Source organism: Chlorocebus sabaeus, chromosome 23 (genome assembly GCF_047675955.1).
Source record: "Chlorocebus sabaeus isolate Y175 chromosome 23, mChlSab1.0.hap1, whole genome shotgun sequence".
Classification (NCBI taxonomy): Eukaryota; Metazoa; Chordata; class Mammalia; order Primates; family Cercopithecidae; genus Chlorocebus; species Chlorocebus sabaeus.
In genome coordinates, this window is record NC_132926.1 from 11,154,379 (window position 1) to 11,181,748 (window position 27,370).

At 39.4% G+C, this 27,370-nt stretch overlaps 1 protein-coding gene across 3 annotated transcripts in view; it reads right to left on the reverse strand.

Moving 5' to 3' along the window:
• RANBP17 (RAN binding protein 17) overlaps positions 1-27,370 on the reverse strand; it is a 425,055-nt gene that overhangs the window by 11,402 nt on the left and 386,283 nt on the right. For all 3 annotated transcript variants that reach the window (XM_073010527.1, XM_008015284.3, XM_008015285.3), the window contains one exon: positions 22,704-22,870. In XM_073010527.1, coding sequence (XP_072866628.1) covers positions 22,704-22,870 — 167 coding nt within the window. The remainder of the gene's footprint in view (positions 1-22,703; positions 22,871-27,370) is intronic.

The following is a 27,370-nucleotide window of genomic DNA, read 5'->3' on the forward strand; positions in this document are numbered from 1 at the left end:
GACCAGGAGCATCAGCATAGTGGCTGAGGCAGTATGACCTACTGCACATCTGGAGGACTGATGGTGTGACAAACAAGACTCATTTCTGGCCATGGTTCATTCTTCCACCTTCAGTGAGTCTCTTAGATATGTGGTCCATGTGTACCTCCTCTGGTCAGGCACCCTGCTGCCTACTGATGAGTGAGGCCACCACTGAAATTCTTGTGCTTAGAATCCAAGGTAGTGGTTCCTGGAGAGTTCTCAGCAGACCTTCCTGCCTCCCACCTAAAGCTCAACTCTCACGACGAACAATGGCAGCCTTAATAGGCTGTCTCTGGAAAACGGTCCACTGAACATTTTGATAAAAATAATGGTTTTCCTCCCGCCAAGAGTACCATGTACACAGCAATTTAAATTAACATAATAGGAAACATTAGTAAATTAAGCCAATTTCCTTTGAGTTACAATACTCCCTATAAAGTGGACACTTTTCATTGTTAATTTTAAGCATACTGAATAATATAACTAAAAAAGTTCCATAAAGTTCTAAGAAATAGAAAAAAATTCAGACTATTCCCTCCTACTCCCTATTTGTACCATAAAGACAAAACTGAGGCTAAAGTGATGATATGAATCCTGGTCCATCCTGGTCAACATGGTGAAACCCTGTCTCTACTAAAAACACAAAAATTAGCCACGCGTGGTGGCTCGCACCTGTAATCCCAGCTACTCATGAGGCTGAGGCAGGAGAATCGCTTGAACCCCGGAGGCGGAGGTTGCAGTGAGCTGAGATCATGCCACTGCACTCCAGCCTGGGCAACAGAGTGAGACTCCACCTCAAAAAAAAAAAAAAAAAAAAGAAAAAGGAGGCTCTGGTTTAGGCGAAGGAAGGACACACCAAAAAGACAGACCAAAGAAAAGGTGAGAGACCAATGACAAAGCATCCCTGTGTCTGGATCTGGATAGGGGGTGGGGTGGGGGAGGGCAGAGGACAAAAAAAGGATGATCAGAGCTGTGCCCAATAGGGTATGCACCATAGAATAGGGTAACTTAATCTGTTAATCTTTCTTTTTTTTTTGAGATGGAGTTTTGCTCTTGTCACCCAGGCTGGAGTGCAATGTTGCGATCTTGGCTCGTTGCACCCTCTGCCTCCGGGGTTCAAGCGATTCTCCTGCCTCAGCCTCCCGAATAGCTGGGGCCACAGGCACGGACCACCACACCCAGCTGACTTTTTTTTTTTTTTTTTTTTTTTTTGTATTTTTAGTATAGATGGGGTTTCACCATGTTGGCCAGGCTGGTCTCGAACTCCTGACCTCAGATGATCCGCCCACCTCAGCCTCCCAAAGTGCTAGGATTACAGGGGTGAGCCACTGCACCCAGCCAATCTATTAATCTTAATTTGTCAGCCTTAATGGGAAGAGGAATAGGATACAAGATTATCTGTACTTCTGACCAAGCTAGATTGTCCTTCATTCTGATGCAGTAAGTTGGTCATGTTTTGAGGAACAACCAATAATAAACGCATCTAAGTTTCAAGAGCTGCTTCTGAGTCTCAGGAATTTTCTGGTACTTGTCATTGGCCTTTCAGAAGGTCAATAAAAGAGAAGGGGAAGGCTGGCTCCAACAAAAACAATAAAACAAAAACAAACAAACAAAAAACATGATTGCTTACAGTACAGTAGGATTTGAAAAAGCAGAGAAACCTACCCATCTCCACAGCAATTTCACCTAAGCTCCATGCCCTGGTTGGAGACCCAGGATTAGGCAAAATCTGAGTGCTGCTGAAAGACAAAAAGCTTCCAGATTTTCAGGGTTTGTGGAAGTAAGGGAGTTTCTGTCATTTTGAAATGCTGTTCCTGAGGTCATGTGTACAGCAGATATTGAAATGCGATCCTGCTCAAATTAGATAACAGTTATCTTTAGGGAAAAGAAATCAATTGTTCTCTCTGTCTGCTATTCACCTATGTGATATTAGTGGAATGCTATGAAAAATGAACATAATGGATAAATAAGCATATAATTAGTTATATTTTCCTGCCTGGATTAACTAAGTTCTACCATCTAAGTTACATTAAATTTTAAAATTATCTCTATATATTAAGAACATTACTAGTGCTTATAGTGTTTTTGCAGTCTTATAATAAAAATATTTAGCATTTTAAATAAAAAAAAAGTCAAATGAAATGCAGGATGAGGTGAGCCTCTCTTTTAAAGAAACAAGACTGCAATCAATTATGTATGACCTGCTCTCCCCCGGAATCATTGGGGATCCCTGCCAACTTGTTCTTTGCACAATGCTAGCCTTGCTCTTAAAAAAAGAAGCTTCTTACCTCAAAAGCACCTCAGGACCAGGAAACTCAGCTGGTTTTGGTCATACATTAGCACTGCATGCCTCCACATCTAAACTGAAAGCATCCCCCACTCTGCCATCCCCTCCTTACAGAAAGCTAAGGGACGCTTTTGTTCAAAGTGATTAATTGCTTCAAAAATGAAAAAAACTCTTCCAACTATTGTTAAATCTAAGGAAAAACACAACTTAGTTTTGCTGTTTCAATTTACTCTATTACCAACATCACCCCTAGTTCTCCAAACATGCATTTTAATCACAGTTTACTGGGGAAAGAATTACCTGTCAGTCTCCTAGCTTATAAGAAAGAAGATAAAGTTAGAATGAAACTTCAGGATTAATTAATTGAGAGTACTGCATGTAATGTGTCTATTCTGAATGTTACTGCACACATTACAATGAAAGCAGTTTTATTTTCCATGGTTGAAATAAATTATGATAAATAATTCATTTCAATGGCAGAGATGTACTGTAGAGCAACAGCAACAAAATTGACGACACTACACCACTGTGAGTCTCATTCCTGAATCTTCATTATCCATTTGAAACTTTTTACGAGTAGTAAATCATATTTCAAGTGGCTGCAGATCTCATAAAGCAGCTTGCTGCATTAAAATAAAACCAGAAAACCTGGGGCATTGGAAGGCTGCAGGGTTTGCCACTCAGCACTATTTGGGAAACTCTTTTTCACTCTTGCCAATAACAGACAGAACACTTTTCAATTTGATGTAAAAATTAAGGATTACTTGTCAAAAACACCATCTAAATTTCCTCTGGGTAGGAATGTTGGGAAGATCTGTATTTTTGAGCAATAATTTTCAACTCCAAAGCCACTTTCCCCTAATTTTTATAAAAGTGACCCTTATTTTTAGTTCAAGGTACTTCCTAAACGACCACCACATAGGTTCTAGAACCTCTAATGGCCTATACCAGCCTCTGGGGGTCCCCCAACTAGCAAACAATGTGTGCAAGCTTAAGAAAGTCTAACAAAGGCGCATGTGCTCTGATTCTATCTAAAAAGACCAGCCTATCGTCATAGGATAGGTGATTTTAAGTTGAATCTTAAAAGACGCATAGAGCATTACCTGGGAAGAAGTATATATTTGGAAGAGGAAATAAAATGAGAAAAGCCACTGGAGACAGAGATTGGCATATTTGAGGAACGACCAGTCCATGCCCAGGAGGTTTTTGAAAGAGACCTTTTGAGTGGCAGGGAGTAGATTTGAGGGGCAAGGAGTAGAAGACTGGGCTTGGTCCAGGCTATAAAAGGGCTTTTATGCCATGCTGAATATAGAAATGAGTTTGGGCTAATACACGAAGGGTAGCCTTCAAAGAATTTTTGAGGAGAAGGTGACATGATGAGGTCTGCCATTCAGAACAATACTGATTAGGTTCTGGAGAATAGCAATTACGGGTAAGTACTGGACGCAAGGTAACAAGTTTAGATATTGCAAGAAGTTCAAAATGAGGGGAGTCAAGGGGTAGCGTAGCAGAGACAGAGAGAAACGGTCAGAATCCTTGACTGCATACCCCGTTTTCTTCCCAATGAAATATATCTAAGAAGCATAATCTTAGAAACACACTGAAGCTGTGAATAAACTCAGAGCTTTAGGAACATGGCCTCAGGCCAGGTGCGTGGCTCACATCTGTAATCCCAGCACTTTGGAGGCCAAGGTGGGCAGACTGCTTGAGTTCAGGAGTTTGAGACCAGCCTGGGAAACGTGGTGAAACTCCACCTTTACAAAAAAATACAAAAATTAGCTAGGTGTGGTGGTGTGTGGCTGTAGTCCTAGCTACTTAGGAGGCTGAGGTTGGAAGATTGCTTGAGCCCTGGAGGCTGAAGCTGCAGTGAGCCATGATCATGCCACTGCACTCCAGCCTGGGTGACTGAGTGAAATTCTGTCATAAAATAAAACAAAAAGAACATGGTCTCAAAGTCAAGACTTCCAATGAAGAGAAGGATGCCAGACTGTTCCAGAAATGCTACATGTAGTGTAGACGTGGCTGCTGTTTAGGTGGCTGTAGCAACGAACTGAATCCTAAGCAATGTGCATATGCATCACAGAGATGACTACAAGCACACGCTTATATTAAATATTCAGCGATAAAGTCAACTCTAACTGAGGCCATTCAAAATCAAGGAAGGGAGTGGGGAAAGAGCAAGGCATGTTGCTAAACAGTTATCAGACATTTCCCAATTAATACCGTACTTCACAACAGAACAACATAAGCATAATGGCACCAGGGCAACTCATGCAGTCATTAAAGCAGAGTGCAATGAATATTGTAATGTACCAAGGAGAAAGAGTCTGGGAGAGAGTCCAAGAAATAGAAACTCTCAGAGACAGAGTCAGACACAAAAACAGAGATGTGGAGAAAGAGATGTGAGTCAGAGACACTATTTCCCCAGTCTCTTTCTTTTCAATGGCCTCAGTTAGAGTTTACTACTGAATAATATAAACATATGCTTAATCTCTGTCGTGGATATGCATACTGCTTAGGGCTCATATATGCACGTGAACACCCAATCACCATGCTCATGAACTACAAAAGGATCCAAAATGTTTTCATTTTTCATATGGGGGAAAAATTATTCTTGTGGACAATTCATGGGACCCTTCAGAAATACTTTCCATTAAATAGTAGAGTTTCTATTTAAACCATGCAGAATCTTCAGATTTGAGAGTTTTTATTTACAATTATCTAATGGCATAGAAAGTGCTGGCCAAGAGGCCAGGGAGATGATTCAAAGATGCTACTGAGATTTGGAAGCTCTTTTTCCCTAATAATTACAAAGAGGGCCCAAGGAATGCTAGTGACTGAAAGCGTTGGGAACTGAACCTCATTCCTCAATTAAACATTTACTAACCACCTACTTTGGGCAAGGCTCTGTGTCAGACCCTGGAAATATACAGAAGAACAAGTCACAGTTCCAGCCCTCAAAGAGTTTACAGTTGAGTAGGGGAGGAGACACGCCGTACAGAAACAATGGCAGAAGATACAGTAAGTGGCCATAAACAGAAGTTTACACAGGAGGCTTTTAGAAACCAGAGGAGGCTAACCCTGCCTAGGGGTGGAAGCAGCCAGGGATGGCTTCATAGAGAAGGTGACATTTGGATCTGTTGTTGAGAGTAAGAGAAGTTTGACAGTCAGGCAGGAAGAAGGACAAGCAGGTGCAAAGGTTTGGAGAAGAGTTTGGGGGAATGATGAGCAGCAGTTCTGTGGGAATGGAAAGGGTGGATGGGGAGTACTGGTGGCAGATGAGGGTGATTACATAGGCTGGGCGCAGATCTTGTGTGCAGGAAATGGGGTGCCATTAAAGCTGAATAAATCTTTCTGGCAGTGATGTGGTAGTGAACTGCTGGTTTAACCATTCTCCACAGGGTCTGAGCCTTTAGGAGGTCTGGGCCATCTGACTTTTCCCAAGAAGATGCAGCTTTTGGCCCGGCGTGGTGGCTCATGCCTGTAATCCCAGCACTTTGGAAGGCCGATGCAGGTGGGTCACCTGAAGTCAGGAGTTCAAGACCAATCTGGCCAACATGGTGAAACCCCATCTACTAAAAATACAAAAAATTAGCCAGGAGTGGCGGTGCGTGCCTGTAATCCCAGCTACTTGGGAGGCTGAGACTGGGGAATTGCTTGAACCAGGGAGGCAGGGGCTACAGTGAGATGAGATCATGCGAATGTACTCCAGCCTGGGCGACAGAGCAAGACTCCATCTAACAACGACGACGACAAAAACAACAACAACAACAACAACAAGATGCAGCTTTCTTCCTTTTCTAGGATTGGGAAGCCACAGACATAGAAGCTTTCCTGCTTGGCTCCTGTGCCTTGGTCAAGAGGACACTTCTTGGGTCCTATCTTGCTGGCTCTGTTGCCAGTACTCTGAGAAATGGCACTGACATTACTTCCTTTGGCCTATAGCACATAACTTAATAGTGTACCCTGTCAGGAATAGTTCTGTTTATCAGGAAGCTTTTTATTGATGTTCAACCTTCATTTTCCCTTTCTTAATATTATTCCATTATGCCAATACTCTATTGTGCCATGCTAAGTAATTCCCTTTCCTTCTTGGCATTTACATCTTCCAAGTATTTATAGACTTATCAAATGCCCCATTTAGTTGTCACTTAGGTAAGCTATACATATTTAGCTTCTTTAATCTGGCCCTATAAGCCAGCCCTTCCATTCTCCTAAATCACTTGAGTTACTTTCCTCCAGATTTCTGTCAGTTTGTTTTCAGACTCTGTGCAATGCAAGGGGCCCAGGAAAAAGATGAAATTGGCGGGGGAGGGCTTACTCTCTTGAGGGGTAAGTGTACTAATGGCCTAGCGTGGAACTTCTGCCCTTAAAGTGCCGTCTCCAAAACAGGCTAAGCCTCAGGACGGACTATGAATGCCTCTTGTTATCTACAAGGTTTCTTTTACCTGTGTACATCTTAAGTCAATCATATTCTATTATTAGCTCTTTTTACGTGCTAGGTGCACACATGTAACTACATACTTACTGAGTACCTACAGTGTGTCTGGTACTGTGCAAGGGACTTTTCCTTCTGTCTTTTCCCCTCCCTCTTCATTTCTCACACTTATTCACTGCTCGAGGAATTTCTGACCTCCTACTGTGTGTCAAGATTTGGACAGAATTGGATGAAGTGTGGTCTCTGTGGCCTTAAGGTTAGCTCATGTAACCTTAGTATTTATTAATCTTTTACTGCCCACCCATCAAATTGTTTCCTTCCAGTCTTAAGGGGTTCAGAGAGATCCCTAAATGCACTTATCTCTAATTGATGCTTTTAGTTCCCTGACCTTAGTGGAACTTGTTTGCCCCATTTAAATAAGAAGCCACACATTAAATATGGGCATTCACACAGAGCTCTTTTTTAGGGTTTTCTTTCTGGCAGGTTGCCTTGGTGCCTAAGAGATTTCTCTTCAGACCTTGCACTTTTCATCACTGTCTTTCTTGGGAGTTTATTTGACATTTTTTGTTTATAGGATCTCAACTAAGTATGTACTCAAATGTTTTCCTTTTCCATGGGACCAATGTTCCAGACTATAGAGTAGGCTGAGGGAGTGATGGACTGGGAGAGAATCGAAGACAGTGAGTCTTAACAGTTCAGGTAAGCTATAGAATTCCCTTGGGTGAGGTGGTGTTATCCTCCAAGAGGTGGAGTAACTACTCCAAGGACATACAGTTAGCAAATAGTATAACTGGTATTCAAAACCAGGTATACCGACCGCAAAACCTGTCTGCTCTGATGGTTGTAAAATAGAAAGTCTCAACAAATATGGAGAATTTGCAATTTAAAAACTTAGAAAGGAGGATGAAATTTCCATCATTTGAAAGCACTCAGTCTATATGCTTCTCAGCATGCTAAAAGATAGAGAATTAATAAGCAAGAATTCTAGGTTGCAAAGCATAAGAGGCAGCATTAATTCATGAAAGGACAGAGGATTAAGGAACCTCTTTTTACCTTGTTCTTCAAATAGGGATAAGATTGCAAACAAACAAGGAGTCTTCCTCAACACACTATATAAACTCACAGTTCCATCAGTGGCTACTGCTCATTAAACTTTCCATGAGTTAAGGCCAGGTGTGGTGGTGCACACCTGTAATCTCAGCACTTTGGGAGGATGAGGCAGGTGGATCACTTCAGCTCAGGAGTTTGGGATCAGTCTGGGCACTATGGTGAAACCCTGTCTCCACCAAAAATACAAAAAAATTAGCTGGGTGTGGTGGTGCACAACTGTAATCCCAGCTACTTGGGAGGCTGAGGTGAGAGGATCATTTGAGCCTAGGAGACAGATGTCGCAGTAAGCTGAGATTGTGCCACTGCACTCCAGCCTGGGTGACAAGGTGAGACCCTATTTAAAACAAACAAACAACCCACCCAAAAAACAACTTTCCATGAGTTAAGAGAGAAATGAATGTAAAGGTTGGATTCACATTTCCAGCACTCTACAGCACACTATACTTTGGGAATCACATAATTTAACCTCCAACTGTGTGTAAAAACCAGTAATAACTGTAAAATAAATAAGTCATGCGATTTATTAAGCCTAGTCTTACTTTATACTGTGCCATTCTTTGAAGAAATTCAAAGAGCTTCTCACACCACTCACAATTCCACCAGAGTAATGAAGGCAGGGGAAACCTTCTCATTTACTCTGCTGTCTCTCTTAGACAAGGATGACAGGGTAAGAAGAAATGCCACAAAGAAATAGGTTAAGGCCCTGAGAAACCTTAGTGTGGTATTATGAAAACTGTGTGAGATCTAGTGATAAGAAGCCTTAATTATAATCTAGATGCCACTATTTCCTAGCTGTGGGACTTGGGCAAGTTCTTTCACACATCTCTGAATCTCTGCATAGGTCTCTCATGCAGTCACTGTGGGATTACATTTGTTGATGTACCTAGACTCCCCAGTTAAAAAAAAAAAAAAATCCATGTTGGCCTTATCTCCCTGTTAGGGTTATTGTGAGAATTAGAGACATTAGGTATGAAGACATTATATGAATGGGAAGAATTATGAGGTACTATGGTTTGAATGTGTCCCCCAAAAAGAACATGTTAGAAACTTAATCCTCAATGTAACAGCATTAAGAGGTGATTAGGCATGAGGGCTCTGCCTTCATGCTTGGATTAATGCCATTATTTTGGGATTGGTTCTTTATAAAAGGTTGAGTTTGGCCTCTTGGTGCTCTTTCTTGCCCTTCCACCCACCTCCATTAGATGACACAGCAAGAAGGCCCTTGCCAGATGCAGACTCTTGACCGTGGGCTTCCTAGTCTCCAGGACTGTGAGGCAAATACATTTCTGTTCATTACATATTACCCAATCTATGATATTCTGCTATAGTAGCACATCATGGACCAAGAAATTAGATTTATTTTCATTTTGGCCATTGCAAGGCAATGCCTGAAGTATGCAGGAGGAACAGGTAAGAAAAAAGTCAGTTTGGGGCCAAGAATTTCAAACTCACACCACACCATGCCCTCATCCAGTCCAGTGGGTGTGATTTTGAGAATGCTTATCACAGAAAGAACATTAAGAAAGGCAGAACACACGGATGGGACCAGGAAAGATCTCAGTGATCTGGCTTCAAAATCAAATTATCTTTGAAAGGAAGTCTTGGGCTTGGAATCTCCTGAAAGGATATTTTTCACATTTATAGTATAAATGGCAGGGACATTTTCCCCTCAAGGATACAAAAAAGTGGTACCTGCATATTGTTTTTCAAAGTGAAGGCCAATTTTACATGTTTATCGAACACTTTCTTTGTGTTAGGTAAGTCTATACTCATTGGTTCATTTTGTCCTCACAACTCTCCTGAGTCAAGATTCTTTTGGCTGTCAGGACAGAGAGACTACCTCTGATATAACTTAGGTCTATAAGGGGTAGTTTGACCCCCGGACAAGGCAGTGCAGTCAAGTCTCTCAAGGGCTCAGAACCACGGACAAGGCAGCTGGCAGGGTATTTCTCAGTCTTTTTCTTTCTCTGGGGCTGCTTGGCCTCTCCTTTGAGATCCTCAGCATGTCTGCTTCTTTTTTCTCTCCTCTAAGACTGGCTATTTCTCTGAACATATGGCAGGGAATGGTTGCCTCATGGCTCTTGAGTTTTCAAGTCTTCAATTTAGGTGAGGACTAGTGGCTGACCAGCATCTTTACAATTTTTTTTTTAATAATTTTTTTTTTTTTTTTTTGAGACGGAGTCTTGCTCTGTCGCTCAGGCTGGAGTGCAGTGGCATGATCTTGGCTTACTGCAACCTCCACCTCCCAGGTTCAAGCAATTCTCCTGCCTCAGCCTCCTGAGTAGCTGGGATTACAAGCACATGCCAACACATCCAGCTAATTTTTGTATTTTTTTTAGTAGAGACAGGGTTTCACCATGTTGGTCAGGCTGGTCTCGAACTCCTGACCTCATGATCTGCCTGCTTTGGCCTCCCAAAGTGCTGAGATTACAGGCGTGAACCACCACGCCCGGCCAATTTAATTTTTTTTGTAGAGACAGAGTCTTGCTATGTTGCCCAGGCTGGTCAGGAACTCTTGGCCTAAAGCAATCCTCCTGCTTCAGCTTCTCAAAGTGCTGAGATTACAGGCATGAGCCACTGTGCCTGGCAACCAGCATCTTTTAAGTGCCAGTTTCTAAATCTAGGGAGGAAAGACTCTAACTGAGCCAGCTTGGGTCAAGTGTCTAACTCCTGTCCAATCAGTTCTAAAAAAGAAAAAAAAAAGTCCTAGGCTCAAGGACTGAAGACTCAATTTAGTTCTTGATTGAAGAATGCTGTATGGCTCTTCCTGCCACTCTTCCATCCCTGCCAATCCTGTTTCTAGGCCAGTTAGTTACTAGCACTGTATAGTGCTTAAGAGCACAGGTTCTAAGGCCGGGCGCGGTGGCTCAAGCCTGTAATCCCAGCACTTTGGGAGGCCAAGACGGGCGGATCATGAGGTCAGGAGATTGAGACCATCCTGGGTAACCTGGTGAAACCCCATCTCTACTAAAAAATACAAAAAACTAGCCGGGCGTGGTGGCAGGCGCCTGTAGTCCCAGCTACTCGGGAGGCTGAGGCAGGAGAATGGCGTAAACCTGGGAGGTGGAGCTTGCAGTGAGCTGAGATCCGGCCACTGCACTCCAGCCTGGGCGGCAGAGCGAGACTCCGTCTCAAAAAAAAAAAAAAAAAAAAAAAAGGGCACAGGTTCTGCTACTTACTAGCTGTATGATATTGGGTGAGTTATTTAACTTCTCAGAGTTATAATTACAATATTTTGATTATAGAGTGGAGATAAAATACCTACCTCACAGAGTATTGACGTAAATAGAAATATATACATGTATACATATATGTATACGTAAGGCACTTAGCACACAGCCTAGCATATAATTGATTCTACTGTTTTTTCATCATAATCATTCTCATTAAACTTCTCTGTCTGATCCTGAGGTTTTCCCTCTATAGTGATGTCTTACATCCCAGAAACCCTGCAGGAAACAAGGCTTCTGTTACAGAATGAAGCTTAGGTCTTCAAGAAGGATGTATGAAGGTTCTTTGGAATGGTAAGAAAACATTACGGAATCATTATTTTCTGGCCAAGGTAGCCATCCTCTTTGTGGTAGTCACACAAACTGATGATCTGTCTGGTAAGTCCTGGGCCAGCTTCGTGCGATGCAGGAAGACGATCCTAGGCGTCATTTTCTTATGTCATAGAAACACTGACAGTAGAAAGGCTGCACTTGTATCAAAACTTGGGAGTGCAAGTGAAATCCTAAATAACTTCTATTTGTGAAATAGAGATAAATGCTGCTATCTGTGTTATGTTAGCATAAAGACAAAGATGTTCTCTGCAGTGCTTCTTTTTCTGAGAATTCTTAAGAAAAAAAAAAAAAAAGACAAAGCAAAAATCACTGAACGTCAACAGATAAAACCAATTCCTTTTGAGTACATATTGTTAAAAGGCTTCCCAGAGTTGGGGTTAGTATTTAATCTATGGGTTAGAAATTTGCCTTGCAGAGGTTTTTTTTTTTTTTTAAAAGATACATTTAGTGAATTCTTTTTGTTGTTAATTTAAAATAATAGCAATTATGCTGGCCACTATGAACGAAGAGGCTAAAAACCATTTTGGTTGCCATTTGCCATACTGGTGAATGACTGTTATAAAGCATGCCTAATTATTACTGGCTAACCCTGTGTAGCTGTGCTTTCTTCCCTTATGAAATATTCTATATCTGCTTTACATGAATGTGAGCAAAAAGGTATGGCTGTTGTTCATTTTTTACCACTCCCTTGCTATCCTGAGAACATTTGTTGCAGACTAATAACTAAACTGTAGGTAAAAGAGAGATGACAGATTACAGTCCCCTTTAATTCATAAGGAAAGCATTTGGAGCCCCTGAGAATACCAAATCAAGCTACTGGCACCCAATGGCTTCACACTAAGTTCCAAACCATATCATATTTTTTAGTTTAAAGACAAAGTCAAATGGATATGTGGCTTATTTATTCCAAATTCTTCTTCATGAAGAGCTGCCTTCTTTTTTTCTTTTAGCTCCTTGTAAAACATTATAATTCCCCTATTCTATAAACATACAAATATAATTGTAAAATGACATCATTCTGTTTTCATTTAATTACCCCTGAAATGCTTTCTATTTAATATTCATTACTCAAAAGCTAATTTAAAAGAGAAAGAGATGTGACTTATTCAAAAAGATGTACTGTCATTCACAGCAATAGTTATCTAATATACAGAAGTTAATAAAGCAGATTAATCTACAAGTCCCTTTAAGCCATTCTTGAGTTTTGAACAACTGCCTCTTTGACCTTTCACCTCCATGCTGTGCACCAGTAGCAGGTGCCAGCTGAACAGAAATTATGGCTGCTGTGTTTGGACGCAAAATCTTTTCTTACTTTGCTTCTGACCAGCAGCTGACCCTGTAGGAGTGATTGTTTCTGGTGCCGGCCTAAAGGCTACATAAACCAGTAGCAGATAAACAAAAGGCTACATATACCAGCTGCCTTGCCTAAGGGTACTATCCTAGACTGACACCTCCACTCCTTCTTCAGCGTTCCAAATTGCTCCTTGTTTGTTTCCATACATGCATTTCATCCATGTTATTTTGTATGAGGGGTGGGGGTAGGGGAAGCCCCCCTCAAAACAACAACAAAAAAACCCTCTGCTCCCCCGAACTTGACTTTTGAGTATTCCATGTCAAACTGTGCCATTATAATGCTAATCCAGGCCTGATTTAGCAACTTTAATAAGAGGCTAAACGTAATTAGATAATAAAATTTTATTATGTATTTTAATATTAAAAGTCTTAAAATCAAACTCTTCAAATCATACACTGGCACAAAACTAAGGTGCTTACATATCATAGCCTCAGAAAATGGGAACCTGAAAAAGCACATTGTGGCTAATTTTTCATTCTCAGAAATGTAAACATGGAATTCCTATGTGGTAATAGTGAAAGCGCCAATACTCTTAATTATGTACAGGGAAGAATGAATCTATTCAAGTATGAAGCACACTGTACCATTTCCAGCAACAGCATGAGATGACTTTGACAGTTATTTCTTGGATACAAATTACACAAGTATAAAAACAATCCCCATAATGATTAAATGCAGTTATGTACATAGGAGAATACCAGTGCAAATGGTAACATATTTAAATAGTTTTCCTTCATTAAAAAAATTATATATGATATTAAACCATCAATCACTGCTGAGGCACAGGAGTTTAAATGTATTGTCACTGGCTGAAATAAATGACTTGGAGACTGGATTCTGGCTCACTCAATATGGTGTCTTTGCTGTTGCTTAGTCACCCAACTCTCTGCTGGTTTGGGTACATCTGGTGGATTCCATCCCTTTCAATTAATAAGGCAAGTTATGCTATCAATGGGTTACATCCTTAAACTGTGCTTAGAGGTAGAAAAACACATGTCCTAGTGGGGTTTGGGGTGGGGGTTCCTCTGTTCTGTTAACCATTTGGAACAGTATCTGAAGTACTTTTTTCTTTCTTCACCCATATTTAGAATAAAATTTTCTTTTAGAATTTCAGCAAGGTTATTCTATAGTATATTATGATATAATCTTATCTTAGCATTTCCATTTGGTTTATTATGTAGCAGTCTATGACTACACTAGGTTTGATGCGATCATACTTCTGAAAACTAATATTTTGGGGGTTTACTTTGCAAATATTCATTGACTATCATGAAGTGTCAGGCTCTGCTGGGTGCTGGGACAAGTATCAGGATGTAGGTGATCTTTGAGGGAGGAAAAAATCACTCTATAAATATGTATTCTTATGGCTACAATGTTAATTTGATGACTTATAAATCAATAACAAATATATTTTTAATCGTTTTTGTTTTAAAATGCCATTTTTGTTACTATTGAGATAGTCATTCATCAAATATTTCTATAATAAAAATTAAATTAAAATGGCAAAGATATGGTTAATAACAAAGGATCTGGACTAGATTATTCTTGTAAAGATAGGTAAGTACTTTTATAACATCACAGGTAAAATGCCACCTTAATATTAAAAAAACTAGTGTTTCTCTATTTTTAAAATTATAAACATTAACTTTCTAAACTGATCTCTGAGGCAATGGTCACAAATTTTTCATTCTTAAGAGGTTTACTCTCTTTTGGACTTTTATTACCTGGTTGTTACCTAGATACTTTTGTCCAGTCCCAGATCGCTTAAATATTTTATTTTGATCCTTAGTAGTTAGATTTTGTACACACACACACACACACACACACACACACACACACGACCAAACTAAACTTTATTTTTATCTTAAACAAACCTGGCTATTTTGAAGAAAAAGAAAGTTTGAAAAGTATTGAGTGAGTTTCATTTCATCTCCTGTTTCTTGTATTCCTTGTGTGCAAAGCTGTAACCCAAAAGTGATAAAATAGTCCCTTTAAGTTCAAGTAGACAAGTATAGTAAAAGTAAAAGCAAGAGCAAAATAAATTAAGAACCCCCAAAGCCCTAGATTAAGTAAAATCAAAATAACTATATCCTTTTAAAACTAACCAAAAAAGTATGCTTAAAAAGTTAGCAAAAAACCATACAGAAATAAAAGTATCACTGCAGCAGTGCTGTATGGGATGGCTGTGAGAAATACAAGGTATCATGCATTGGGAGATCTTAGTTCTGAAATTTCTTAAGGTTCTATACCACAGAAGTGGAAAGCTGGTATCCAGGCATACAGTGTTGTCCTGCCAAGTGTTTCTATTTTTTTTTTTTTTTTTAATTTTCAATCAGTGGCCACATCTAAAAATCTGAATTTCTGGCTGTTCTTCAAGGGAGAAATTTCAATACTGGCAACACTGGGTCTGACCTTCTTATAAGGCAACAATTGGCTGGAGGTGTGCTGAGGCTGCCCCCTTTAGACAGAGATGTGCACTCAACTTGAGGATTCCTTCCTGTCTACCTCATTCAGGTTTTTGCTTCTTGGCCCTATAGGCATCTTAGTTTGTGACACCTGGTATAGTTATAATGGATAGGAAAGTGAGAAGGAGGCTCAAAGGAACTCAGGTAGAGATTCAGACCTTCAGAATGACCACTGATAGAGTTAATGGCACTCAACAGCAGACATTTCCTTTAGGAAACAGAAGCAGTTTACAACCAGAAAGAGGTTAAAAATAGCATTCTACGCTGATGAATCAGGGGTGAAAGTCAGGACGGTGAACAGAGATGTGCTGGACACGGAGAGAGATGCAAAGCACATGTTGCTTTCCTATCATCATTTCACAGCTGCCATATTGATTCTGTCCTAGAAAAATCAGGTTAAACCTCAAGAGCTACCTCGGAGGCATTAAAGAAAAGTCACAAAGGACATTATAACACAGCTGTACTACTAGATTCTGATCTTCTCAAGACTACATGTCCTACTACATTATATACCTTCAACATCTGGCTATAAAATTAATGAATGGGTGTGGGCGTAGAATAAGAAAGTGGAAGCTTGGTTAGGTCTGCCTTGGTGGTGGTGGGAGCCACAGGGCTTTTTTTTTTTTTTGCAGCAGCTGGCAAAGCCACCTCCTTCTCCCTTGCCCGCTCCTCTCTGGGTCACTGCCCATCTGTTTTGTCCTGGCTGTAGTATAATGCTGGGGTATAGAATGACTGCTTTAAACCATTCTACCTTAAGGATGGCCCCAGTGGGACTTACTGGAAGCTCAACTTGCCTCATTTTATGTGCTCAAAACATACGTACTTTAGATTAGAAGCCACTAAACAAAGGAACAGAGATAGCTTTGTATTTAAGCATGTGAACCCTAGAGTTAAACAGATTTCAGTTAAAATTTTAGTTTTTCCAGTTACTGACTTTGTGAGTTTGGGAATGTTTCCTAATTTTTTTGTGCCTCAGTTCCTATATCTGTAAAATGGTAATGATAATACTACACCTTCACAAAGATACTGTCATGATTAAACCAGATAATGCATACGTAAGTAGGTTAAGCTAGTGCCTGCACATAGTAAGCACTTACATTTGAAAAGTTTTATTCCTTAAATTTCTAAATTTTAAAGATTTTATTTTAGGTTCGGGGTACATGTACAGGTTTGTTATATAGGTAAATTGCATGTCACAGGGGTCTGGTGTACAGATTACTTTGTCATGCAGGTAATAAGCACAGTACCCCCAATAGGTAGTTTTTTGATCTTCACCCTCCTCCAACTCTCTACTCTCAAGTAGGCCCCAGTATCTGTTGTTCCCTTCATGTCCATGTGTACTCAATGTTTAGCTCCCACTCATAAGTGAGAACATGCTGTATTTAGTTTTCTGTTTCTGCATTAGTTCGCTTAGGATAATGGCCTCCAACTCCATTCATGTTGCTGCAAAGGACATGATCTCTTTCTTTTTGGTGGCTGTGTAGTATTCCATGGTGTATATGGTGTATATATGTACCACATTTTCTATCCTGTCGACCACTGATGGGCATTTAGGTTGATTCCATGTCTTTGCTATTGTGAATAGAAGCACGTACATTTTGCCAATATCATTTTTTTCCCACTATGTATATGCATAATATATGCACTGATTGCTGTTAAAACCAAGATTATAGCACCAGGTGCAAAAACTATGTTATGTAATTTGAGTTCCTATTTTCCAATTTCAGTGTCATTAATAATGACATATCCCTGGCTTCCTTTAAACTTTTTAAATCCGTTATTACCTGATCCAGTTGTGAATGTTCTTTCAGTTTGTTTTTGATATCAATATACTACTGTATTATTGAGAATAAAGTTGTAAATCAACCAGAGTGAGCTAATGGGTTACATAAAGAGCATACTTTTTATTTAAGGATCACTAGAAAAGTCTTTATTAACATTAGAACATCTGACTATTCTTTTTAAGAGGACAAGAGATATGACTGTATTTCATCTGCTTAAGTGTTTTTGACTGTAAGAGTCTTGCTAAGGTTCCTGTAGGCCAAAATCTCAACATCAGTTAAATATGCGACTGCATTTTCTCCTACTTAGTATTATGGAATGGAATCTTAAGTATGAAAGATGTCTTGTATAGTATGTCAAAATGTTGAGCAATATCATTTCAGTCTAAACACAGAAATGAAAAAAGAGCAGATGATTTCCCTTTTGCTGTAATTCACTTTGGGATGCATGTCATGAAGAGCACTATACAAAAGCAATTTTCATTGATTGACTGACTGATTGAGGAAAAGGGTGAATGTTCTTTCAGCTTAAGTCCCTACTGAAGTATGATTTTTATAGCTCCTGACAGCTCTTCACAATTTGTAGTTAAATGCCATGTTAGCAAAAAAAAAAAAAAACAACAAAAAAAAACCCAACAACAACAACAACAAAAAACAAAACAAAACATAAAAAGGAGGGAGAAAAGGGAGAGAAAGAAAATCACAATTAGAATTTCTTTTGGATTTCAGTACAGTTGACTTGAGCAAAATAAATAGACGAGAGTAAGATGAATTCAACCCTAACTGCTCTAATTCCTCTATGCAATATATTAAGGTTTTCAAGACTATAATTGCTAAAAATACCCCTTTTAACAAATTAATTGCATAATAGTCCTTGTTATGTTTCTGTGGAAGGTGCTACAATTTCTAGAGCAATTAGTTTTAACTGGAATTCTGATTTAGAGAAGCTTTCAGGATCAGTGTCTTATTCTAATAATCTCACAAATTACATATAACTATGTGTTATGGATACAAATACTTACTGACCAGTGATGAAACTGAAAAAATTTCACAAAGAAATGTCTTTCGAATTATTGTAGCAGATCAGTGTCTTAGCTGCTATGAATCGGTAGTAATTAGTAATTTGATCACTGTTACTGTTGGTCTCTCCTTAAATTTTTAGTTTATCCTTCTAATAACATAAAAATGCTTGGGGAATTTTCCACCTTAATTTATGTAAACTGGGTTTTTCTCAATTGTTAGGTCAAAGCAATGCTGGTGACGTAATTGTTTTTACTTCAAATAGATTCACGTACAATGGACCTTCATATGGACTAAATTTTAATGCTTGCAAAGTTAGAGTTGTTTGCAAAATATGAAAAATGGCTTATTTGGAGAATATTTTTAAAAAATTTGAAGCTCTAAAGTCACATAGCAGGGAATAATAAACACATTTCCAGGTGTGAGGCACATAAAATATCTTTCCCAGGCTGCTATATACAAATGGAAAGGCCTGTAAGGATGTGGGAAAACCTTTATGTAGGTTCATGCTTCCTTTACTATGGAAGCTTGAGGAGATAACTTTTGCAATTTGGAATTAACATTCCTCATGCAATTATGCTTCCAGCAAAATAGGCCCAGGTTGGGGGGAAAAACAGTTCAAACTAGTAAATAATTGCAGTATCACTGTATCAGTTTAGTTTAAAGAGCTGACAAACCCTCTCTAAACTCCAAGCACAATTAGTCATTAGGGTCTAGTTTTTCAGAACTGTTAAGCAATTTGTAATCCATTCCTTTTAATAGGGTTAGGCATTACTTAACCGACACAGATGCCTTGAAAACTGAAACCTCAAGTTATGAGGCAGCAACCTTGTTCATTACTTTCTGTGATAGGCAAATCATCTATTAAAAACAGCATTTAATGGGCAATCAATGAATAATCAATGGCTCACTTTTCATCTGAGTGTGAAAATGAAAATAACCCAATACAAAATCCCGCTGGTGACAGGCCGAATCTTGGGTTCTGCTGCTCTTCAGGGCTGATTTATAAGGTCTTGGAAAGCTGATGTAAACAGATGATCAATGGGACCCATCCCTGCTAATAATAACCCCCAACTGGCCCACTCCCTCTTTTTCAAGTCCATCCCTTCAGGCTATTAGTTCTGTCCAGCTAATTCTTCCCACTACTCCTGCCTGCTGCTTTTACTCTGGCCATCCGTTCAGTCCAGCCGACTCAGAAGTAATTTTATACGCAGCAGAGAGCGGGTGGAATTGATTTTTCACTCAGCGCTCTGTTCCCATCTGAATAATTATCAATTTTACTGCCTCATAAAGGGAAGAGTCAAAATTTCAAATCAATTCAAAAGAGCTTTTGAGACGACAGAAACTGTGCATAAGAATAGAGGTCAAAGTTGTCAGTGACCTAAGGAGATGATGTCAGATATTACTATACCTAATAGCTGACATCAGAGGCACTCAAGATGATATAACCTAGTACTAATGCAAATCATATTTATGCTGACTACCAGAGCCCCGTCATTAATATTTAAAATGCTATCTGAAAGCCTACATTCCAAATAAATAGAATGTATTCCACTGTTAATAAAGATATATCACTACTTACTCATATGCTATAAAGTGAAGGATTACCAAGTATTATTAACACACAGAAATTACTTAAACCAACAAATGCATGCTAATTCTGAGTGAAGACAAACTTGATTTGTCTCCTGTTCAACCACATTACTTGCTTTGCAAAATCTGATATGGTATTTTGTCTAGGGCCATAGTCTATTGATTTTTGCTAAAATTTTCTACCAACTTAAAAGTTTCTGTCAAAGTTTATGGGAGAATACTGTGATTATGGCTGAGCGCTGGTAGGAGTGATTTGGTGGCAGACTTGTCCCTTGCCATGGTGGGGTAAAGGCTGGGTCTGATTCCTGGCCAATCCATGAATATATATATATATATATATATATATTTTTGGTGGGGACATGCTCTAAGTCAGTGATCCTCAACCTTCTCCACGTAAACACATGAGGGCTGTGATACACTCCCACCAGTACCAGTGGCTACTGCATTTGGGTGGGGTGGGGAGGGAGGAGAGACGCACTGACATTTTGATAGCAAGTATATTTTGAAAAGCCACTCCAGGTGAAGCAGAGATATTATCCTCACCTTGAGTATCAATTGTGTGAGTAATAAGGACTTGGGCTTTTGAGTCAAACAGATCTTGCTTCAAATTCCAGCTCTACCACTTTCCAGCTGATCTCTCTGTACCTCAGTTTATTCATCTGTAAAATGGGGATGCTGATACTCACTTTTCGGGGTTGTTGTGGGGTCTAAATGAGGAGACTTCTCCGACAATACTCCCTCCCCTTATATTTCACTTTCTTTGTCATCACTATATTAATTAAATTATCAAATAACTGGTGAGTTGTCTCTTTGTCCCATGGCAAGAAATTTTGTAAGGAGATAAATTATGTCTTATGAATCTTAATAGCTCTTGCACCTGACACATAATAAATTCTCACTAAATGTGAGATACCTTCCTTTTTCCTTTACATTACCAACATGTTGTAACAGTTCCAGGGTCACACCAAATAATTATAGGTCTACAGCCCTTTGCCTCGTTACACAAAATATGAATGACACCCATTATCCCTGGAAAATAACTGGTTAACTGAAACATCACCACAAATAAAGTTTACATAATTTCATTTAAATATTAGCAAAAAATGACAGCCAGGAAGGAACCCTATTTCACAGCTGTCTCATTCTATTTTCATCATTTACTGATATAGAGTGACATTTTTTCTTTTTCTTTGAGATGGATGCTCGCTCTGTCGCCAGGCTGGAGTGCAGTAGTGTGATCTCGCTCACTACAACCTCTGCTTCCCAGGTTCAAGCAATTCTCCTGCCTCAGCCTCCCACATAGCTGGGAATACAGGCACACACCACCATGCCCAGCTAATTTTTGTATTTTTAGTAGAGACAGGGTTTTACCATATTGGCCAGGCTGGTCTCGAACTCCTGACCTCATGATCCACCTGCCTTGGCCTCCCAAAGTGCTGATATTACAGGCGTGAGCCACTGCACCCGGCCGCCATTTTCTGATGATTGCAGGCAACTTATTTGCTCCCTAACGGTCATACAGCAACACACTATTGACGTGTTTACATTTGCAAATTACAAACTATTATGGATGTAATTTGGCAAAAGAAAACAACTGAAAACAGGATGAAGATACTTTCCAAATTTAGTGGAATTAGAAAATATAGTGATGGGGCTAGGTGCAGTGGCTCACACCTGTAATCCCAGCACCTTGGGAGGCTGAGGTGGGACGACTGTTTGTGCTCAGGAGTTCAAAACTAGCCTGGCAACGTGGCAAAACCCCTTCTCTACAAAAAAAAAAAAAAAAAAAGAAAAAGAAAGAAAGGAAAATATAGTGATGGCATAGCCATAAAAAATGGTATTGTTCTTTTTGAAATATTTTTGGCATGTACATTTAAAAAAATTTTTTTTTTTTTTTTTTGAGATGGAGTCTCGCTCTCTCGCCAGGCTGGAGTGCAGTGGCGTGATCTCAGCTCACTGCAACCTCTGCCTCCCGGGTTCAAGCGATTGTTCTGCCTCAGCCTCCCGACTAGCTGGGACTACAGGTGTGTGCCACCACGCCTGGCTAATTTTTGTATTTTTAGTAGAGATGGGGTTTCACCATATCAGTCAGGCAGGTCTTGAACTCCTGAACTCATGATCTGCCTGCGTTGGCCTCCCAAAGTGCTGGGATTACAGGCGTGACCACCGTGCCCAGCCTAAATCTTCTTATTTAGAGATGGGGTCTTGCTATGTTGCCCAGGCTGGTCTTGAACTTCTGGGCTCAAGCAATCCTCCTGCCTCTGCCTCTGGAGCAGCTGGTACTACAGGTACTGTACCTTGCAATATCCATTTCTTATGCATGCCATTACTGTTATTTGCACAAGCGAGTTTTTTAAAATGGTATTAAACTTGGACCTAACCCATTAGCTAGTTAGAAAATACATTAGAAAATAAACAAATTGTGGCTTTATTACTTATTAGTTAGGTGTTATTGAACATATTACCTAACCTATCTGAACCAAGATTTCTCATTTTAAAATGGAAAAAATAACAACTATGATACGATGAATGAAATTCCTAGCAAGCTGCCTGGCATACACCAGGAGTCCAGCAAATTGCAGTTTCCCAATATACCGGAGTATTCATAAGGCAAACTTAAGATGACATTATCAGAGACACCAGGAGAGAAATCAGGGGCTGACTGTTTCCAGTTCCAGTTTTGTCTAATTTTTCTCAGGCCTCTGGAAAAACTATCCTCTTTTTGAATTCTTGCTCCACTGAGGTGAGATGAACGACCCAGGTATTTCTTGAGGGTAGGTAATCCTAAGGCCTGTGTTTTTTCCCCACTTTCAGGGAAAATACTCCCAGACTATATATATATACACACAGACACATACATATGTATGTATTTATATATGTATGTATTTATATTATATATATACATATATGTACACACACACATATACACACACACACATATACATATATATATATATTTTTAACCAGTGTAAAAAGTCTTGGCAAGACCGGCTGCTCTAAGATAAATTCAGGGCCAGGTATGGCTTCTGGGAACATTTGTTTCATAAGCTAGGTGATCAACCACCAGTTACCTGCTGCAGGACATCTGGGTTTTGCTGCATAAAACGTAATAGTCTCTGACCAGCCTGGGTAGCGTCTCCGCATCGAAGTGGCTTCTTGCCCTCTTTTGCTATGTGCTTGAAGAGGTAGGTGACGATGTAGTCTAAACTGGTACAGCAGCTGGAGGAGACAACTGTATCTGTACAAATAGTAAATAAGAATTCATTTGCATTACTTAAGTTTTTGCTCCATTTGATTATACAGTGGCTCCATTAAAAATAATTACTTTCTGATTTCAAAGTGTTTTTATCAAATTGCAAGTTCTTTGAGGGCAGGAATTTGTTTGTTTTTTTGAGACAGAGTTTCATTATTGTCACCCAGGCTAGAGTGCAATGGCGTGATCTCGGCTCACTGCAACCTCAGCCTTCTGGGTTTAAGCGATTCTCCTGCTTCAGCCTCCTGAGTAGCTGAGATTATAGGTGCACGCCAGCACACCCGGCTAATTTTTGTATTTCTAGTAGAGATGGGGTTTCTCCATGTTGGCCAGACTGATCTCGAACTCCTGACCTCAGGTGATTCACCCACCTCGGCCTCCCAAAGTGCTGGGATTACAGGCGTGAGCCACCGTACCCGGCCAGGAATTTGTTTTATATAACTCTTTGAACCTAGTGTCTATTATAGGGTCTGTCCTAGAGACACATAAATGAATGATTCCTGGATTGATTAGGCAGATTTTCCCATCTGTGACCTTAACAACCTCTTTACAGTTCAAGTGACTGTTTATTAAGTATCTACTTAGTGCAAAGTGTAAGTATCTACTTAGTGCAAAGTGCTCTGTTTTACGGGAAACAGTGGTCTAACCTCATTCTGGTGTCAAAGAACTCACGGTTTAGTGTGCAAGTCACTGTAGCATAATGCTGTATAAAAATGACAAATTGAGGATTTTGAGGGAGAGATCACATTTAGATGGGGATCAAGGAGAGTTTGGTGAAGGAGGCAGCACCTGATATGGGTTTCAAAAGATTATTCCAATTAGACATAAGGAAGGATACTTTTCAGGTAGAGGGATTAGCACAAGGCAACAATGTGGTGGGAAAGATAGGGATTTTGGAACCAGATAGTTCTGGTTTCAAGTCCCATCTTTGCCAATTACTTGCTGTGTTGCTGATCTGAAAGAGCTACTTCACTTTTTTTCACCATTTATAAAAGACCTTGCAGAGTTGAATGAGAAGAAAATGACAAGAAGTTCATTAGTAATAAAAACAGCTGACATTTATTAAGAGCTTACTATGAGTTACTGTGTTAACTGCTTTACATAAGTTATTATTTTTAATACTCACACAGCACTATAATAGTTACTGTTGTTATCTCCATTTACAGATGAGGACACTGAATTTTAGGGAGCTTAGGTGACTTGTCCATTGTCACACAGCTAGAAGACTGCACAGCCAAGGTATGAAAATAAACAAGAAGTTGGACTCTGGATCTGTACTCTTTCTGAAAATTTTATTGTATTTTTTATTTTTTTGTTTCAATAATTTTTGGGGAATAGGTGGTTTTTGGTTACATGAATAAGTTCCTTAGTGGTAGTTTCTGAGATTCTGGTGTACCCATCACCCAAGCAGTGTACACTCTACCTATTGTGTAGTCTTTTATCCTTCACCCCACCTACCTTCCTTCTACCTGAGTCCCCAAAGTCCACTGTATCATTCTCATGCCTTTGCATCCTCATAGCTTAGCTCCCACTTATCAATGGGAACATACGACATTTGTTTTTTCTGGATCTGTATTCTTAACCACTACATTAAAATCAGGTAATAAGCAAAAATATATGTAAGCACCAAACACCTTTTTGTTGTTGTTGAGATAGGTTCTGACTCTGTCGCCAAGGCTAGAGTGCAGTGGTGTGATCTTGGCTCACTGCAGCCTTGACCTCCTGAGCTCAACCGATCCTCCCACCTCAGCCTCCCAAGTAGCTGGGACTGTAGGTGTGCACTACTATGCCTGGCTACTTTTTGTATTTTTTGTAGAAGTAGGGTTTTGCATGTTGCTCAGGCTGGCCTTGAACTCCTGGGCTCAAGCGATCTGCTAGCCTCAGCCTCCCAAACTGCTGGGATTATAGACATGTGCTACCAGGCCCAGGCTAGAACGCCTTCTTAAATCACAATGGGCGCTCAAAGCATGGCAGTAACTACTGGTTTGCCTCATGGTAAAAAGAGAAGGGTATATTCAAGAAGTAGAACTTTTGATTTCAGAGAGAGAATGTGTAGAGGATATGTAAGAGAAGGCTGACAGAGCAGGTGGAGGATCTTACTTGAGGGCATCCAATAGCGGAGTGTAACACTTATATTTAATATGAAAGGTTACTGGAGGTGTTATTGACAAGTAAGTGACATGACAGAGCAACCATTTATTATCTCCTTTGTACACTAAAATTATTAACTCATTGACTTGTAACAACTACTTTGTATAGTAAGTATAATTTGCATTTTAAATGAGAAAACTGAAGCTTAGAGATTAAGCTGCTTATCAGAAGTCCATGGTTTTGAATCAGCATGACACCCACATTTTTTGGCTAACGACAACATTTGCACATGATCCCTGGGAGTTTATGATTAGTAAGAGAAACAGTTAACAAGAGCAACAATTAAAATGGTGATCAGGTAGACTCAGAAGAGGAGAAGTAGACTAAGAGAGTAGGGTTGGGAAGCAGATTATACACTTCCTAAGGGAGTAGTTTCTCACTCATTCATCTCTGAGGTTCTGAGACATATGTATGTCTGACATAGATTACAGGTGAAATATCAGCAGAATTAATTAAAGAATGCGTAGCTAAAGGTAACCTCAGAAAGTTTTCTTAGAAGAAGGTCTTGAGTTGTGTTTAGTAATAATACCCAGCATTGATAAAACACTACAGTTTAAAAGCTCACATTTATCATTTTAGAGAGAAATGTCATGAAAAATAGAAAGAGGGAAGGTTTGGGGCAAGTTTTGAAGTACAGTCATATGCATTTAACACAGAGGAAAATGGTAGCTAATACAGGATCATGAGGGATGAGGAGTTGAATGGAGGTCTAAAAGACAGCCGTGGACTATAGTTCTGGAAAACTGTGGAATTACAAAGCTTTTAAGAAAGGAGTTTTTCCAAAGGTTGGTTAATGGATACAAAAGTATAGCCAGATAAGAGGATTAAGTTGTAGTGTTCTGTAGCACTAATAAGGTGACTATAATGAACAACTGGTTATATATTTTCAAGTAGCTAAAAGAGCAGATTTTGAATGTTCCCAACACAAAGAAATGATAAATGTTTGCAGTGATGGATACCCTAAATGGTCATTACACAGCGTATACCTATATCAAATATCACATGGTACTCCATAAATATATGAAATTATCATGTGTCAATTAAAAATAATAAAAGCCAAAAATAGAGTTTCCCTCCTAAAGACATGGCATTTGATTAATCAAATAACTGATTAATTAATTAGTTAATTTATTCTTCATCTCTCCATATTAACTGGGTTACTTTGCAGAAAAGGGAGCTTTGGTTTTACAACTCTGGGATGTAGCATAATATAAGTGGAAAATGTCTGGGCCTAAAAGTCAAACACAGACTTGTTGAGCCTGGTTGCTTTTCTCTTTTCCTTCATATTTCTACATTTCAAGTACCAATCATGAAAGTACATGGATTAAGTAACTCTACATCTACAAAGATAAGCAGGAAGCAGATATGGTTCCCCTCACCAGTGAAGAGCAATATGCTATCAATCATATAAAAATTATAAAGACTTCACATAGATTTGGTGACCACATGCCATGCAGGTTGCATTAAAAGGTTCCAATCTACTGAGTCAGCTGTGAAAAAGCCAGGTAAACACTTTAGACACGAAGATTGCAGCATATATCCTTGCAATAAAAGCAAGAAGAGCTTCCATTATGGTTGATTTATGGTTGAGGACTTTGAAAAAGATAAATGTTATTTCAGGGTAGATTTTAAAGTGTGGAATCATAAGGATCACAGGGCATTTGGTCAAAAACAGAATGAATGGTGCTGAAGACTATGTATAACTATTGGTTTTCTTTATTTGCAGCTCAAGATACTATGTGAGATTCAAATAATGATACTTTCCAGACTAAAAACATAGCCAGAAGTCATGAATTTTCATATTTTGTCCTAGTTCTTGGTGTTCAAAATATTTTAAAAGGGATTACATCTGTAATTTTGGAAATAATTTTTAAGCCTAATAGGCATTTTGTCCTCTCTAGCAACTTGTTGTTTGGCACTGAAAACAATCAAGTGCTCTTCTTCTCCTGGAACCAGTCTCAACAGGAAGCACATGCATCATTAATAGCCTACTGCTTACTAAGACCCATCATTGAAAGCTGTGCTGAAAAGTTAACTGTATAGGAAAGAATTGCTTAACTGAGAGTCAGGAAGAATGAGGCTGAGCTGAAATCTGCCTTCAGCTCAAAACTTGTCACTACAACACAAAGATGAATGAAGGTCTTAGAAAAATATAGTCTGAAGGGCAATTTCAGAGACAAAAGGCCTATTTGCGTGGGGCAGTGGTTTTGGAAATAGGTGAGTATAGATTTGAATCTATTATTTCCTAGATGTTTGACTTCTTGAGCTTCAGGTGCGCCTCTGTAAAATGAGATTAATATTACCTGCTTTGTAAGGTTTGGCATTAAGTGTGCA